The 16144-nt window shown below is 42.7% G+C and overlaps 1 protein-coding gene across 1 annotated transcript in view; it reads right to left on the bottom strand.

Annotated features, from left to right (window-relative positions):
• The window catches only part of dner.S (delta/notch like EGF repeat containing S homeolog), a 117970-nt gene that overhangs the window by 22534 nt on the left and 79292 nt on the right, over positions 1–16144 (bottom strand). Inside the window, exons 4-7 of the mRNA XM_018265875.2 lie at positions 13789–13955; positions 11721–11866; positions 1800–1953; positions 1547–1660 (exon numbers count right to left, since the gene is read on the bottom strand). Of these exons, the coding sequence (XP_018121364.1) occupies positions 1547–1660; positions 1800–1953; positions 11721–11866; positions 13789–13955 (581 nt within the window). The remainder of the gene's footprint in view (positions 1–1546; positions 1661–1799; positions 1954–11720; positions 11867–13788; positions 13956–16144) is intronic.

Here is a 16144-nt window from a genome sequence, read left to right on the forward strand (position 1 = left end):
AGACAGAAGTTGCCTGCAGAAAAGAACACAGTGCTCTATCTAGTTTGCTTGTTTACTTCAGTACTCAGACAGCTCAGAATTGAATTCTGTCCTTAGGACATGCCTATCCCAGCTATTAATTAATTCAGCATTTGTATCTACAGTATTCAGGCATAGGCTTATCTTTTTCAAGAACCCCATGTAAACAGATTAAAGGGACTACATATATATTTTCAGCAAAAGAAAAAACATCCCTCTTTACTCTGTCATCTTAGTCATTAGTTCTGACAGGCATGGGACAATCTGGGTTCCACTTTCAGATCAACTCTTTGTAACATGAGCAAGTCAACACCAGAGCCTTAGACACATAATATTACATCCTTGGTAGGTACCTCTGTCTCCATACACTATGCCGACTTTTCAAGATGCCAAAGCTTGTTAATTGTTTTAGGCAGATGACCTAGCTTTACCCTGAACTTGCAATTTTTGCAGTCTTTGTTACCGTCCAGTTTAGTTCAGTTTGTGATTTTTCTTACCCAAAGTGACACCATCAACCATTACTTGCTCTTTGTTCTGTTTATTTGGTGTCCTGAAAGCACCTAATAGTATACCAAGATAGCTCTTAAAGGGATCCTGTCATCAGAAAACATGTTTGTTTTTTTTAAACACATCAGTTAATAGTGCTACTCCAGCAGACTTCTGCACTGAAATCCATTTCTCAAAAGAGCAAACAGATTTTTTTATATTCAATTTTGAAATCTGACATGGGGCTAGACATTTTGTCAATTTCCCAGCTGCCCCTGGTCATGTGACTTGTGCCTGCACTTTAGGAGAGAAATGCTTTCTGGCAGGCTGCTGTTTTTCCTTCTCAATGTAACTGAATGTGTCTCAGTGAGACATGGGTTTTTACTATTGAGTGCTGTTCTTAGATCTACCAGGCAGCTGTTATCTTGTGTTAGGGAGCTGCTATCTGGTTACCTTCCCATCGTTCTTTTGTTTGGCTGCTGGGGGAAAAAGGGAGGGGGTGATATCACTCCAACTTGCTGTACAGCAGTAAAGAGTGATTGACGTTTATCAGAGCACAAGTCACATGACTTAGGGCAGCTGGGAAATTGACAAAATGTCTAGCCCCATGTCAGATTTCAAAATTGAATATAAAAAAAATCTGTTTACTCTTTTGAGAAATGGATTTCAGTGCAGAATTCTGCTGGAGCAGCACTATTAACTGATTCATTTTGAAAATTTTTTAACCTCAATTGTATCTATGTATAGCCCTGTTATGAATAAGGATGGACCTGAATATACTTAATCCTGCCTCCAAGGGCTTAAACCCAAAAGCACTGACCTATGCTTTAGCTGCTGGGCTGGGATTGACACTTTAAATCTGTGTTGTAGTCATAGGTAAGCGCAGCTGCAACTGGTAACCTTTACAGTATTAATACTATGGGTCTAACCTAATAACTGAATTATGGAATTATCTTTCATGGTTCAAGCAAGAACTGTCTTAGACAACCCTTTTCTGAATGGGAGCGTCTTACTCTTCCAAAGATGTCACGAGTAGTCCTACCTTCAGGACAATGACAGCTGAATCCGCTCAGGCTGGTGGTGCAGGTGGCTCCATTTCTACATGGTTGAGGAGTGCAGTGATCTACAAGTGACTCACAGTGCTCCCCCGTGTAACCTGTATCAGAGTAAATGCCCTGCATTAATACATGCACTGACAGGGGATGTGACTATTATACTGTATTGAAAATATACAATTTTAACAAAGGGCTGACATATTCTCTAGTGTCTAGTTGTCTTTGGAGCAAGATACATACCAGGCAGGCAAGTACAAGCAGCATTTTTCCCATTATGTCTCTGATGGATGTCAGTGCAAGAGGCATTGTTTAGACAGGGGTGCAAGTAGCAGGCATCAAACTCCTCGCAATAAGAGCCAATGTAACCAGCTTCACAATGACAGGAATATATGTCCTGGAAGGAAAGAAAGATGAAACAGGTGGGGTTAAACACAGTCATGCAGAAGGAACACAGTATTATTTGTATTATTTATACCTGAACCAAAGAAGAATGTAATTGTTCCCTGACGCTGATTTTACTGGTACAGGATGGCTTTTTTTTTTGTTTTAAGTTTTTATTTTTCATTTTGCACATTACAGGAAAATGCTGTCGGTGGACATTTCCCAGCCTGCACTGGCAATACGTTTTTGAGTTTACCATACGTTCCTGTGTTTTATGATAAAACATATGCATTAATGTCGAAACAATGACCAATAATCACAACTAATGAAAGAGAAAGGGAAAAAGGAAAAATAAACATAAAATAAACATTGTAGGATGTAGGATCTTAGTACATCTATCTTATGGTGAAGATAGTTAGATTACATGCAGACTTATAAAGTATTGTCACGGCCGGCACCCAACACCAGAACAAGTGCTCGAATCCTGGGTCTGAGCTAAGCTTCACCAGTGGTGTGACCACCTTTGAGCTTCGGGAGGAGCCCTCAGCCTAATCGGGTGCCACCTGGTCTTACGAGAGGTTCAAGCAAGTGTTCTGGCAGGCAATGGGGCACGGCTGGTAGCTAGTGTCTTTGGGACCGAGGATCACGGTAACAGACAAGGATAAGGCAGAAGGATCGTCAGACAGGCTGGGTCGTGGCAGGCAGAAAGCAAGGGTCGTCAGGCAGGCAAGGGTCAAAACCGGGTATCAAGCAGGAAGGGTACAAGCAGAAGAGTAGTCGGATATCAGGCACTGGTCAGGATACAGAATTCGGGATGGTCAAGGTACAGGCTGGGTCAAACAAGGATAATCAGATTCAAACAGACAAAATAGCACAAGGCTTCAGAACAGAGCACCAGAAACAAGTTCTATCACGGGCAGTTTGCTGGGAGTGGAAGTGGCCTATTTATACCCTGTTTGGACGCCAAGTTTTTCGCGCCAAAATCGTCGCACACACGCGTCAGGATCGACGCGCGCGCGTCCGCGTCAATAAAGGAAACGAGACGCGGGCGCGCGCGTCCTAAGGAGGCAAGATGGTGGAACCACGAGGCGGGCGTCCCGGCGGGCGTCCCCGCGGCCGATTTACAGCACCCCCAATCCCAGGTAAAACAGATTTCCTTACATTACCCCCCTCTCTAGGGGGGGACACCGGACCCCCAGGCTTCCCAGGAAACTTTAAATGGAACTGCTTCCTAAGACGATCAGCCTTGATGTCATCAACTGAGACCCAGGAGTTCTCCTCAGGACCGAATCCCTTCCACCTAGTGAGGTACTGGAGTTTGTTACGTACCATTCGGGAATCAAGGAACTCCTGGATCTCAAATTCAGGCTGACCGTCAAATTGCACTGGAGGGGGAACAGAAGTAAGGCGAGTATTAGCGGCAGGTTTAAGCAAAGAAACATGAAAAGAATCAGAAATCTTGAAATTAACAGGCAACTTAAGGCGAACAGACGAAGGGTTGATAACAGTAGTGATGGGGTAAGGACCAATGAAACGGGGACCCAGTTTAAGGGAAGGAACCTTTAACTTGATGTTTTTGGTAGAGAGCCACACCAAGTCTCCCACTTTATACTGGGGTGCTTCTCTACGTCTTTTATCAGCAGCCCTTTTCTGAGCAGAAGTAGCAGTAGACAAAGAATCATGTACCTGGGACCAAATCATGGAAAATTGTTCGACAGAGGAATTAGCGGAAGGGACAGAAGAACCAGAATTAGAGAAGGAAAAGGCTTTTGGGTGTAACCCATTAACAATAAAAAACGGAGACTCCCCAGTGGAGGAGTGGGTAGCGTTATTGTAGGCAAATTCTGCCCAGGGTAACAGTTCTGCCCAGGAAGATTGATTTTCGGACACAAAACATCTTAAAAATTGCTCTAAAGACTGGTTCACTCTTTCGGTTTGCCCATTGGTTTGTGGGTGATAGGCGGTTGAAAAAGAAAGATCGATCCCCACTAACGAGCAAAATGCGCGCCAGAACTTAGAGATAAATTGAACACCTCTGTCTGAAACAATATTACTGGGAAAACCATGCAACTTAAATATATGTTGAATAAAAAGTTCGGACAAAGTTTTGGCAGATGGGAGGTGAGGAAGAGCAATAAAATGACCCATCTTACTGAATCTATCCACCACCACCCAAATTACTGTCTTCCCCTGGGACACAGGCAACTCCACAATAAAATCCATAGAAAGATGGGTCCATGGTCTTTCAGGAATAGGGAGGGGAATCAGTAACCCTTGGGACAAATTTCTAGAAGTCTTGGAGCGTTGGCAGACAGGACAAGAATCCACAAAAGATTTAACATCTTGTTTACAGGTCGGCCACCAAGCACTTCGAGTAAGTAATGAAATAGTTTTACTTACACCAGGATGTCCTGCCATCTTGGAATCATGAACCTCTCTTAGAACCTGTTCTCTAAGGTCTTCAGGAACAAAAAATCTCCCAACAGGAGTGTTAGAGGGAGCGTCTGTCTGAACAGGGGATAACAAAGAAGAGAGGTCAGATTCCAAAGTAGCCACAATGACTTCACCCGGAATAATTGTACAACAGTCATCAGTTTCAGAATATATTGAGTCAAAGCTTCTGGAAAGAGCATCTGCCTTGACGTTCTTTGTACCAGGCCTAAACGTCAAGGTAAAGTTAAATCTAGAAAAGAATAAAGCCCACCTTGCCTGTCTGGGATTTAGACGCTTTGCTGACTCAATATACAACAGATTTTTATGGTCAGTGTAGACCGTAACCTGGTGTTTAGCCCCTTCTAGTAGATGCCGCCATTCTTCAAAGGCCCACTTGACAGCTAACAGTTCTCTATTCCCTATGTCATAATTTGCCTCTGCAGGAAGAAATTTTCTAGAGAAAAATGCACAGGGGTGTAACTTATTAGTTATCGGGTGCCTTTGCGAGAGAATTGCCCCTGCTCCCACCTCAGAAGCATCTACCTCGACTATAAAAGGTAGTGTTGTATCAGGATGGCGGAGGATTGGGGCAGAACTAAACTCCCTTTTGAGGAACTCGAAAGCTTGGATAGCTTCCGGAGGCCACATACTGGGGTCAGCACCTTTCTTAGTAAGATTTGTGATAGGAGCCACAATAAGTGAAAAATCTTTAATGAATTGCCTATAATAGTTGGCAAAACCTAGGAACCTTTGGGTTGCACGTAAAGAATAAGGTTGGGTCCACTCCAGGACAGCTCTTACCTTGTCTGGATCCATTTCGAGACCCTTGGAAGAAATATTAAATCCCAAGAACTGTACGGAAGCAACCTCAAAAGTACACTTCTCCAATTTGGCATACAGGTTATTAGCTCTAAGCCTACGCAATACCTCACAAACATGAAGACGATGATCAGACAGATTGGCAGAGAAGATGAGGATGTCATCTAGGTAGACCACTACGTATATCCCCAGCAGGTCCCGAAAGATGTCATTGACAAACTCCTGAAACACTGCTGGGGCGTTACATAGACCAAACGGCATAACAAGGTACTCGTAGTGGCCATCCCTAGTATTAAAAGCCGTTTTCCACTCATCCCCCTCCCTGATCCGAATGAGGTTATAGGCACCCCTCAAATCAAGCTTGGAGTAGATCTTAGCATCCTTGACCTGGTCAAATAGTTCGGAGATTAATGGTAAGGGGTAGCGGTTTTTTACAGTGATTTTATTAAGCCCCCTATAATCAATACAGGGGCGTAAACCTCCGTCTTTCTTACCCACAAAAAAGAACCCTGCCCCCGCAGGGGAACAAGAGGGCCTAATGAAGCCCCTGTCAAGATTTTCTTGTATATACTCTTTCATTGCCTGGGCTTCGGGCAATGAAAGAGGGTAGGTTCTACCACGTGGATTAGCACACATAGAAAGATTTGTGGTCTTTTGGGAAACCACCCCTGATCCCAAGGGTCTTTTATCGACAGCCAGAATTCTCAAAGGAGGATTGAGGGCAACCAAAGGAATTTTATTTTTAGCAGCGAATGCTGCGTCCAAGAAATTACCCTCCGCCCCAGAATCAATGAAGGCTGACAATTTAACAGTGCCCGTAGGCCAGGTTAATTTAACAGATAATAGGACCTTGGAGGCAGATTGGGGAGAGGAAACGCCTGCACCCAAATGGAGCTCCCCTTCTCCATTTAGGCTAGGGCGTTTCCCGGCCTCTTGGAACACTGATTGAGGAAGTGACCCTTCTCCCCACAATACAAACACAACCCAAGAGACCGCCTCCGTGCCTTTTCCTCAGGAGTAAGGTGAAAGATGCCCAGCTGCATAGGCTCCTCCTGAGGTTGAGACACAGAGGGGTTTGACAACTTAGCACTAAAATTATGCTTATACAAAGAAGAAGTACCCTGTTCCTCCCGATTTTCCCTCTGTCTCCTATCTAGCTGGATAACCAGAGACATTAGGTCATCCAGACTGGTAGATAGGGGGTAATTGACCAGGCTGTCTTTGACAGATTTGGCTAGACCGATGCGAAACTGGCTCCTTAGAGCTGCATCGTTCCAGCCAGTCTCCACCGCCCACCTACGAAACTCTGTGCAGTAAATCTCCACCTCCCGTTTACCCTGGCGTAGTTTGCGAATAGCGGAATCGGCCGAGGAGGCGCGATCCGGGTCATCGTAAAGAATGGCCATAGAGCGGAAGAAAATATCTAAAGAGAAACGGGCAGGGTCAGTGGCTGGCAATCTAAGTGCCCAGACTTGGGGGTCACCCACTAATAGGGTCATTACGAACCTGACCTTTTCCTCGTCAGAGGGAAATGAGTGGGGGAAAAAGCTGAGGTACAGCTTACAGGCCTCTTGAAAAACAAAAAACTGGGTTCTGTCCCCACCAAACTTGGCAGGAAATGCAATCTTGGGTTCCTGAGGTCTGTATACAGCACCCCTATCGGACAGGGAACCCACAGAAGGAGTAGGAACAGAACTGGCTGGCTGCTGCGAGGGTTCCAGCTGGCGTGTTAGGTTATGAAACCCCTGGAGTAAATAGTTCTGCTTTTGCTCCTGCTCCTCCATGCGTTGCAGCAGAGTAGTTAGCAACAGCTCGGAAGAAGATGGAAGTGGAGCAGCGGCAGCAACTTCGGTGTGATCGTCGTCCTCCATGGCCCGTGATAATGTCACGGCCGGCACCCAACACCAGAACAAGTGCTCGAATCCTGGGTCTGAGCTAAGCTTCACCAGTGGTGTGACCACCTTTGAGCTTCGGGAGGAGCCCTCAGCCTAATCGGGTGCCACCTGGTCTTACGAGAGGTTCAAGCAAGTGTTCTGGCAGGCAATGGGGCACGGCTGGTAGCTAGAGTCTTTGGGACCGAGGATCACGGTAACAGACAAGGATAAGGCAGAAGGATCGTCAGACAGGCTGGGTCGTGGCAGGCAGAAAGCAAGGGTCGTCAGGCAGGCAAGGGTCAAAACCGGGTATCAAGCAGGAAGGGTACAAGCAGAAGAGTAGTCGGATATCAGGCACTGGTCAGGATACAGAATTCGGGATGGTCAAGGTACAGGCTGGGTCAAACACGGATAATCAGATTCAAACAGACAAAATAGCACAAGGCTTCAGAACAGAGCACCAGAAACAAGTTCTATCACGGGCAGTTTGCTGGGAGTGGAAGTGGCCTATTTATACCCTGTTTGGACGCCAAGTTTTTCGCGCCAAAATCGGCGCACACACGCGTCAGGATCGACGCGCGCGCGTCCGCGTCAATAAAGGAAACGAGACGCGGGCGCGCGCGTCCTAAGGAGGCAAGATGGTGGAACCACGAGGCGGGCGTCCCCGTGGCCAGCGTGGCGGGCGTCCCCGCGGCCGATTTACAGCACCCCCAATCCCAGGTAAAACAGATTTCCTTACAAGTATCTTGGTGAGCTAATGATTTTGTATGTTTCTGTATGTTATCCAAGAGTTCCAGACCTTATTGTATTGTTTCTGTTTCCCTGTGCAGTGGTTAGCGAGTTTCTACAAAATTAGTATGTTGTCCAGTCTGACTTTAACTAACTGTATATCCAGAGTTTTCCGTGCTTTTGTGATGGTTAGCGGCTGAAAAAATGTAGGTAAGTAGTTTCCACAAATATTTGTTCCCTCCAGACACATACTTATAATAAAAGACCAGTAATGTTAGTGATTAAATATATTAGGATAACATAATTTTCCTCCTGCCACTCAAGAATGTCAAGCACTCATACTATATATGTTACAGTACACATACATCTATTATCAGTCTATTGACTATAGAGAATTAAAGAGGAGCATATTTAAATTCTTCTTATAGACAGCAGGTCAGTAAAAGTTTGTGGATTTGTGCAGGATGGTGTGTATGTCTGTCCCTGGTTTGAGCAGTTTGCTCTCATTTTCTGGTAATGCAGTCAGCTCACAGACCAGTTAACAAGCTCAGCAGGATCTAATCTGCTGATCCAGGTTGCTATAAGAATTCCCAGCCTGCTTAGGGTTTGGGCTCCACCCTGGAACCAGTTCTGACTTGAGATATCAGGCTGGGGAGATCTGTGAATGACTTATTTTTTTTTGATAAGCAAACTTTTGGGGTTTGGGATGAAATACAAACCTTTCTTTTGTGTGTGGTAAAGACTGCTGTTGCTAACGTAGAGACCAGAGCAACGCAAGGTTGTTTTCGGCAAGGGTTTATTTTGCTGTTTTGTATTATTTTTTAAACCTTTTTGTTTTGTCCAGCTCTAAATGGTGTAAATAGGGCTGTTTAAATAAAAATCCACGTGTGTTTCACTCAAACCCATTGTTCTACTGTGCCTGATTTAATCGGTGTACTCATCCAGGGAGTCACAGTTATCCCATTGCTGGACTAATCCCTACAGGACAAAATGGTGCCTTTTGAGACAAAACATTAAAGCAGCAAGAAAAACCCCTCTTAAGCTGGCCATAGATGTTGAGATTTTTAAAAGATCAGATCCTGATCGTGAGACCACGATCTTCCCAGAATGATCGTACGAATTTACCATCAACTAAAAAGACCAATTTGCCAGGAAAACAAAGGGGAGCTGCCTGCTTGGCCCTGCAAACATAGATAGATTGCACGGGGGCCGACATAGATTTTTTGACCAGGCCGATCAATTTCCTGACAAATGTCGGACGAAAAATGTAAGATGTACGATCGTTCAAATACCACTAACCGCACGATAATTTCGAAGGATTGGTCGGGCTTCCCTAAAATTGGACGTTCGGCAAGAAGAATCGTCGCGTCTATGGGGAGCTTTAGAGTCAGGGAACCATGTTATAAGCCTCATTTTTGACCTTTGATCCCCAGGTGTATTCCCACCATGCAGGGTACATTGAAATGATGCTATATGCTAATATTAGTTATCAGATGCTACATAGGGAAAATACTTCATGGATTCCAAGTAATTGCTCCTGGTTTGAGAAAAAAATCCATTCTCCAAGTCACCGAGTAGACTCATCTGTAAATCTTTCAGATTATAACAGTTGGCAAGCAAGGATCTGTTATGTGCATCTATATATTGGCTTACGGTTAATCTTCTTTTAGGTTCTCTGTTGTGTTTCTCAGCCCAGTTTAAATTGGATTTTATAAACACTATTACTATTGCTTCATTGGAACCTAGGGTTGATATGTTAAAGAACATGCCTCTGAACAATCAATATAAAAATATGTTCAATCTGAAACTCTCTGAAAGCCTAAACTACATTTGATTTTTGCCATTATGTTGAATAAAGACAGCGAGATAAAGCTCAGATACAAATAACTCTGTTAGAAGACTAATAATGTTCAGTCACATTTATATGACATTTAATTATGTTCTAAGACAAACATGCCGTTGGACAAAGGTTACAGAATGCCCCTGTCTGCAGAATATAGCAGTTTTGATGTGGTTGTGTACCTGCCACTGAACGTTATTTAATGTCATTTTCATTGCATGCAAATTACAATCAAATTAAATCAGCTGCATTAGTAATATATCTCTGGGCACACAAGATATATCCAGACATACAAGTCTTATGAATCCAAGGAGCAGAGCAACCCAGGCCATCAGCAGGGCCCATTATAATCATGACAAAGGTGCCAATTAAATAAGTAAATCACTTTCTAATACCTTATGTGCAAACTTGCTTGTTTTTCTTATTTTGGAGACAAATTTACTGAAACAATCCCACTGTGCATTGCTTAGTGTGGACCTGGTGGTAATTTTTTAATATAAGGGGGTGGAAACAGTGGTGATTCCTCACCAGGGGCTATATGAAGAAAAGGGAAAGTAATAAAACTCTATGGGTCCAACAGATTTATTTTTTATGGGAAATATGGTATTACTAACATTTTATATGAGGTTGATATATTTTACTCCAGACCCTATCTACCTAGATTATACAGTATTTGGGGTTTAGGAACAGCCTGAAGACCATCAGTTCGAAATCTCTGAACAAACTCATCATGGATCATCTGTGGAGTTTTGTGAATTTTCCAGGAATGCTTCATTACAAGTCTCAGCAAAAGATATTATTGTGGTTTGGCAGCAATGCGCAAGAATAACAAGATTACTGATATCGCTGTGGGTTACAGGGCCAGCAGGGAGCTGGTATCAGGCACGGCAAGAGTAATCCCTACCTTCTCTATCATGTTCAATCTGTGTCATTTATAAACAGCTTTGGGGATTAATTTCCAGTAGCGTTTTTGTGACAGTATGGGCACCAGGCAGCCTTAACAATAGGAGTGCTAATCCAGATCCCAAAAGATCGTGGTATTAATGTAAAGTATTATGTGAGTAAAATAATGCATCTGACACTAAAGGGTCATATTTCACTGACAAAGTAGATTGGCTCCTGGATTATAAAGTCAATCAATTACTCATCCGCATGTAGGTAAACCAGGTTAAAAAAACCTTCCTCTGATCAGCCATACAGCAGACAGAGTACCCAGTCATTTGTTCTAGTTCCCTTGCCTGCCCCAAGTACAAATATGTATTGTTACACAGGTATTTCCAAAAGGACGTAGGGCAAGGCTGAATTAGCCAACACAAGTAAAAATAAAATAATTTTAGAAGAAAAATAAAGTGCTGTCAAAATTTCATAGCTCTTCAGCTATTGCCACATCTTACAAATCACCAAGATCTGACAGCCAAATGTGTCCAAGTCAGGAAGTCATTGGATGTTTTAGTAAGATTACTATCCGTTACTTTCAGTTTCCCCAATTTCCACAAGATTATTCAATTGCCATAAAGATCTTAAATAGGCCACAAGCCAGATGTGGACATCTTATATACTTTTTTGACCCCCAGCAGCACAAGATCTCTTTGTACGTTATAATTGATTTTGGAAGTTCCCGCTAAGCGCAAGGAAAATCATGGACAGCCCTAACTGAACAACACCAGTAAATTCTAAATGGTTTTTATGGGTTTCAGTACCAGGGCAAACCTTTAATGCTACTGGCTGAACCTGCAAATGAGGGCTTGAACTACAAAGCCTATGATTAAGGGAGTTGTTCCCGAACCTGAATCCTATCCGCAGTCTGCTGCAATAAATCTTTTTTAACCAGAGTTCCGTCCAGTTGCTTATAATGTGATATGATTACAGTGGGGACGCTGAGGACTGAGCACCTGGCTTTAGGAGCTGCTTTAATAATAAGGTGAGCTTGGAGTGGTCTTTTTCTTGTTTTTTTGCTGGTTGCAAACACAATGAATATTAGCCATCATTGTTTCCATGGATAGTTTCCATTTGAAGACTGTTATTAGAAACTTGAGCTCTCTCGATGATCATTACATTGATATCTGATTATGTGTCTGCACTCACCTCTTTATTTTTGGTAAGGCAATCTCCTTTCCCGTGGCACTGGAGTGCATCTGGTGAGCTTCCCTCAGGTACACAGTCTGTGATCTTTACCAGCACGCTGAGACGTAAAGCCACTATTGATTTACTAACAGAGTCGTTGACAAAGCCTGAAGAAAAGAACAAAACCTCAGAAATGACTAAGATTGCAATCTGGACTCCATGCCAATATGCCTTTAAATATAATGTACTGGTGTACAATGCAGAGGTAACACAAATGACTGTTTACTCCAGAAAAACTAATAAAGTTGATATAAATAGCTATTATGTAGACTTAAGGGCTCCCTCCCATTCTAGTGTCAGTGCAGCTGATAAATTGTTTACAATACAATGATTTTTGTACATCTACAACCCAGTAAATGAAAACTTAAGCCATATAGCATATATATATATATATATATATATATATATATATATATATATATATATATATATATATATATATATATATATATATATATTATATATATATATATATATTTTTTTTAATATTGCCCTTTTACATCTCTTGCCTTGCCTTGGTCTGTGTGCTGCCTCAGAGATCACCTGACCAGAAATACTACAACTCTAACTGTAACAGGAAGAAGTGTGGAAGCGAAAGACAAAACTCAGTCTTTTATTTGGCTGATGTGACCTTACATGTATGGTTTGTTTGTGTGCACCGTGAATCCTACGATCCCTTATTTTTTGAAAATGACAATTTTCTATTTATGATTACCCAGTGGCACATACTAATAAATAAGTATATTATTATGAAAATGGTTTATTTACATGAAGCAGGATTTTACATATGAGCTGTTTTATGCAATATCTTTTTATAGAGACCTACAATGTGCGGGGGTATAGTTTGCCTTTAAGCTTTAAGTCAAATGTCATTTGTGGCCCCTTATACAACTACAGAAAAAAGCTGGCCACACATGTAGCAATAATATCTTTCATAAGATTTTCTTATGCCCATTTTCTAGATTTAATGAAAGGGTGGGCCTCCACTGATATCAGTGTGTATGTGGGAGACTGCAGAAGATGTGGGTCTGGCTCTGTTCATCTGTCATTGCCAAGCATTTAGTAGAGGCCCTGCAAGACGCTTGCTTGTGTTAATTACAGACAGCACAAAGTCGGCATTAACTGACAAGGCCACAATGCCCTCCAATCTGTAGCTAAATCAACCTCTAGAGCAGGGGTCCCCAACCTTTTTTTACCCATGAGCCACATTCAAATGTAAAAAGAGTTGGAGAGCAACACAAGCATAAAATAGTCCCTTGGGGTGCCAAATAAGGGCTGTGATTGGCTCTTTGGTTGCCCCTATGTGGACTGGCAGCCTACAAGAGGCTCTACTTGGCACTATACTTAGTTTTTATGCAATTAAAACTTGCTTCCAAGCCTGGAATTCAAAAATAAGCCTCTGCTTTGAGGACACAGAGAGCAACATCCAAGGGGTTGGAGAGCAACATGTTGCTCGCGAGCTACTGGTTGGGGATCACTGCTCTAGAGATTGTGCAGTGGTCACATATCAGCACTTTTATTTTCTTTCTCAGCTTCCACAAAGGCATCAGATTTTATTTGGGGCAATCAAGAACATGTGCCTTAAAAAATGAATAAACACAATCTGGCTTCTGATTAAATGTGTGTATTAATGTTATAGGGACCTTAGATTGTAAACTCTACTGGGGCAGAGACTGATGTATAATCTCTGTAAAGTGCTGTGAAATATGTTGGCGCTGGCAGAATGTGCATTTATCACCTCTCTTGTGTAATTGCCAGAACACTTCTATTAGAGCTCTGGGTTCCAGGAAGTGAGGCTGCAGGTATTGATTCCCTGGTTGATGCAAAAATAGCCCATTTGGCATCATATTTCTAAAGATGTATGAAGGTACTGGAATTTTAACTCTCTTTATATCCTGCTCTTTTACATATGGACTGAGACATTATTGGGTATTACAGCAGTCCACCGATCCCCCAAATATTGGGCACAGAAGATTTTTTAAATTGCTTTAAATTTGATGTTCTGTTGACAAAGTACTGACACACTTACCAATAAAATAGTTGTTTCCAAGGGCTAATACTTCATCAGTGAGCACAAGACCCCCGGGGGCCTGTAGCAAGGTCACACTTCTCCCATCTATAAGGGAGCACTGTTTGAAGCCAATAGCCGTCACTTTCCATAGAAGAATCAGGGCCGCAGTTGCATCTTGGGAGATCCTTAGAATAGAAGCAGAAAGAAACCCAATCAGCACCTTTAAGACTAAAGGATAAATAACACAATTTTTTTTTTAAAGCTGAAATATAATGCACTGTTACCTAGCACTAGCAAAAATGTGTTTGCTTCAGAAGTTCTAGTACAGTATAAAAAGTATAAAGGTGGCCATACACGTAGAGATCCCGGCGTTTGACGATTTTGCCAAACAAGGGCCCAACGATCAGATCACAGTGCAGCCAATATAGGTGGTCGGATCGCGGGACCACATCTACGAACAGATGTGGCCGCAATCCGACAGGATTTTTAACCCTGCCCAATCGGCATATGGCCGACTTTTGGCCAGATATCGATTGGGGAAGCCTGTCGGAGGGCCACACACACGGGCCAATAAGCTGCCTCAGTCTGTCGGCAGCTTTTATCGGCTTGTGTATGACAACCTTAAGTTAGCTGTTTAGTAGCCATGTTCATGTATGCAGTCATTTCAGATGAAATAGGGCAACTGGGCACATGTTACATAGCAGATAGATATGGTACATAAAATACAATGACTTCAAGGGTGAAGTGCTCATTACAGAATTATATAAGACTTGACATTAATTGCCAAAAACATGTTCATTTATATGTTTTGGATGAGAAGATATAGACATACAAACATATTTTCCCTTTATGGAGTCAAAGGGCATCTATCATAGGAAAACTGTTTTCCTTAACAGAGGTGGAGGCTAATAGAGCCCGCAGGTAAAAAGCAACATCCCAAGGTTCTGCGGTTCACTCCCTTTTGCCGGTATATGACCTGTTCTCCCTCAGATCGACCACATGTAAACAACCTTTTCTTCAAATAAAGATATACCAGTGCTAAAAGCTCAGGGGTAGACACAAAAAATAAAAAAGAAATACAAACACAATATAGTGTAGTAGTTTCGAATTGGATGAAATATGTAACCCTTTGTGCAATTACTATGCGGTGTGGTTTGGGGTCTTCCACCAAGGGGTTAAGAAGCCATTCTTCCGTGCTTTTTACAGATAATATGGCCACCTCCTGTGTGGGGCAATGGGTACTTACAGACGTTTATAATTATCACCAGCATGTAATAAAATCCTTTGTCCCACTCTTGATAAGCTCCAGGTTTCTAAAAAGCATATGCTAAAATCGTGTAAAAACTTCTTTAATAGATTAAAAAGATAAAAATACAGATTGCACTCACATGTGTGTGCTTAAAATAAGCATGAAAAGCAGTTCGCATTGGGGTTCTCAAGTCCTGCGGTCCATTATAGGATGTTACACTTTGCCTGGCGTTTGTTGGTAAGACACGCGATCTTGGTCCCCCTCTGATGACGTCACTGCTTAGCCGACGCGTTTCGTCTATTGCGACTTTCTCAAGGCTTGTGATTTCTTAGTGCGCACATGCGCCTTTTGAAGACGGAACTTGACCATGGATGCGCATGCGCACCTCTCCTTCACCTGGAACGCACGCGTCTCCATGGCAACCCGCCATTCTACATTACACGATAATGGCATACGCTATTGGGGAGAATTTGCATTAATTTTTCTTGGCGATCTGGGCAGGGTATTTGAAAGGTACAGTTTGACAAAAAAATCATTAGTTTGGCATATCATATTAATGCAAATTCTCCCCAATAGCGTATGCCATTATCGTGTAATGTAGAATGGCGGGTTGCCATGGAGACGCGTGCGTTCCAGGTGAAGGAGAGGTGCGCATGCGCATCCATGGTCAAGTTCCGTCTTCAAAAGGCGCATGTGCGCACTAAGAAATCACAAGCCTTGAGAAAGTCGCAATAGACGAAACGCGTCGGCTAAGCAGTGACGTCATCAGAGGGGGACCAAGATCGCGTGTCTTACCAACAAACGCCAGGCAAAGTGTAACATCCTATAATGGACCGCAGGACTTGAGAACCCCAATGCGAACTGCTTTTCATGCTTATTTTAAGCACACACATGTGAGTGCAATCTGTATTTTTATCTTTTTAATCTATTAAAGAAGTTTTTACACGATTTTAGCATATGCTTTTTAGAAACCTGGAGCTTATCAAGAGTGGGACAAAGGATTTTATTACATGCTGGTGATAATTATAAACGTCTGTAAGTACCCATTGCCCCACACAGGAGGTGGCCATATTATCTGTAAAAAGCACGGAAGAATGGCTTCTTAACCCCTTGGTGGAAGACCCC

Source organism: Xenopus laevis, chromosome 5S (genome assembly GCF_017654675.1).
Source record: "Xenopus laevis strain J_2021 chromosome 5S, Xenopus_laevis_v10.1, whole genome shotgun sequence".
NCBI classification, from domain to species: domain Eukaryota; kingdom Metazoa; phylum Chordata; class Amphibia; order Anura; family Pipidae; genus Xenopus; species Xenopus laevis.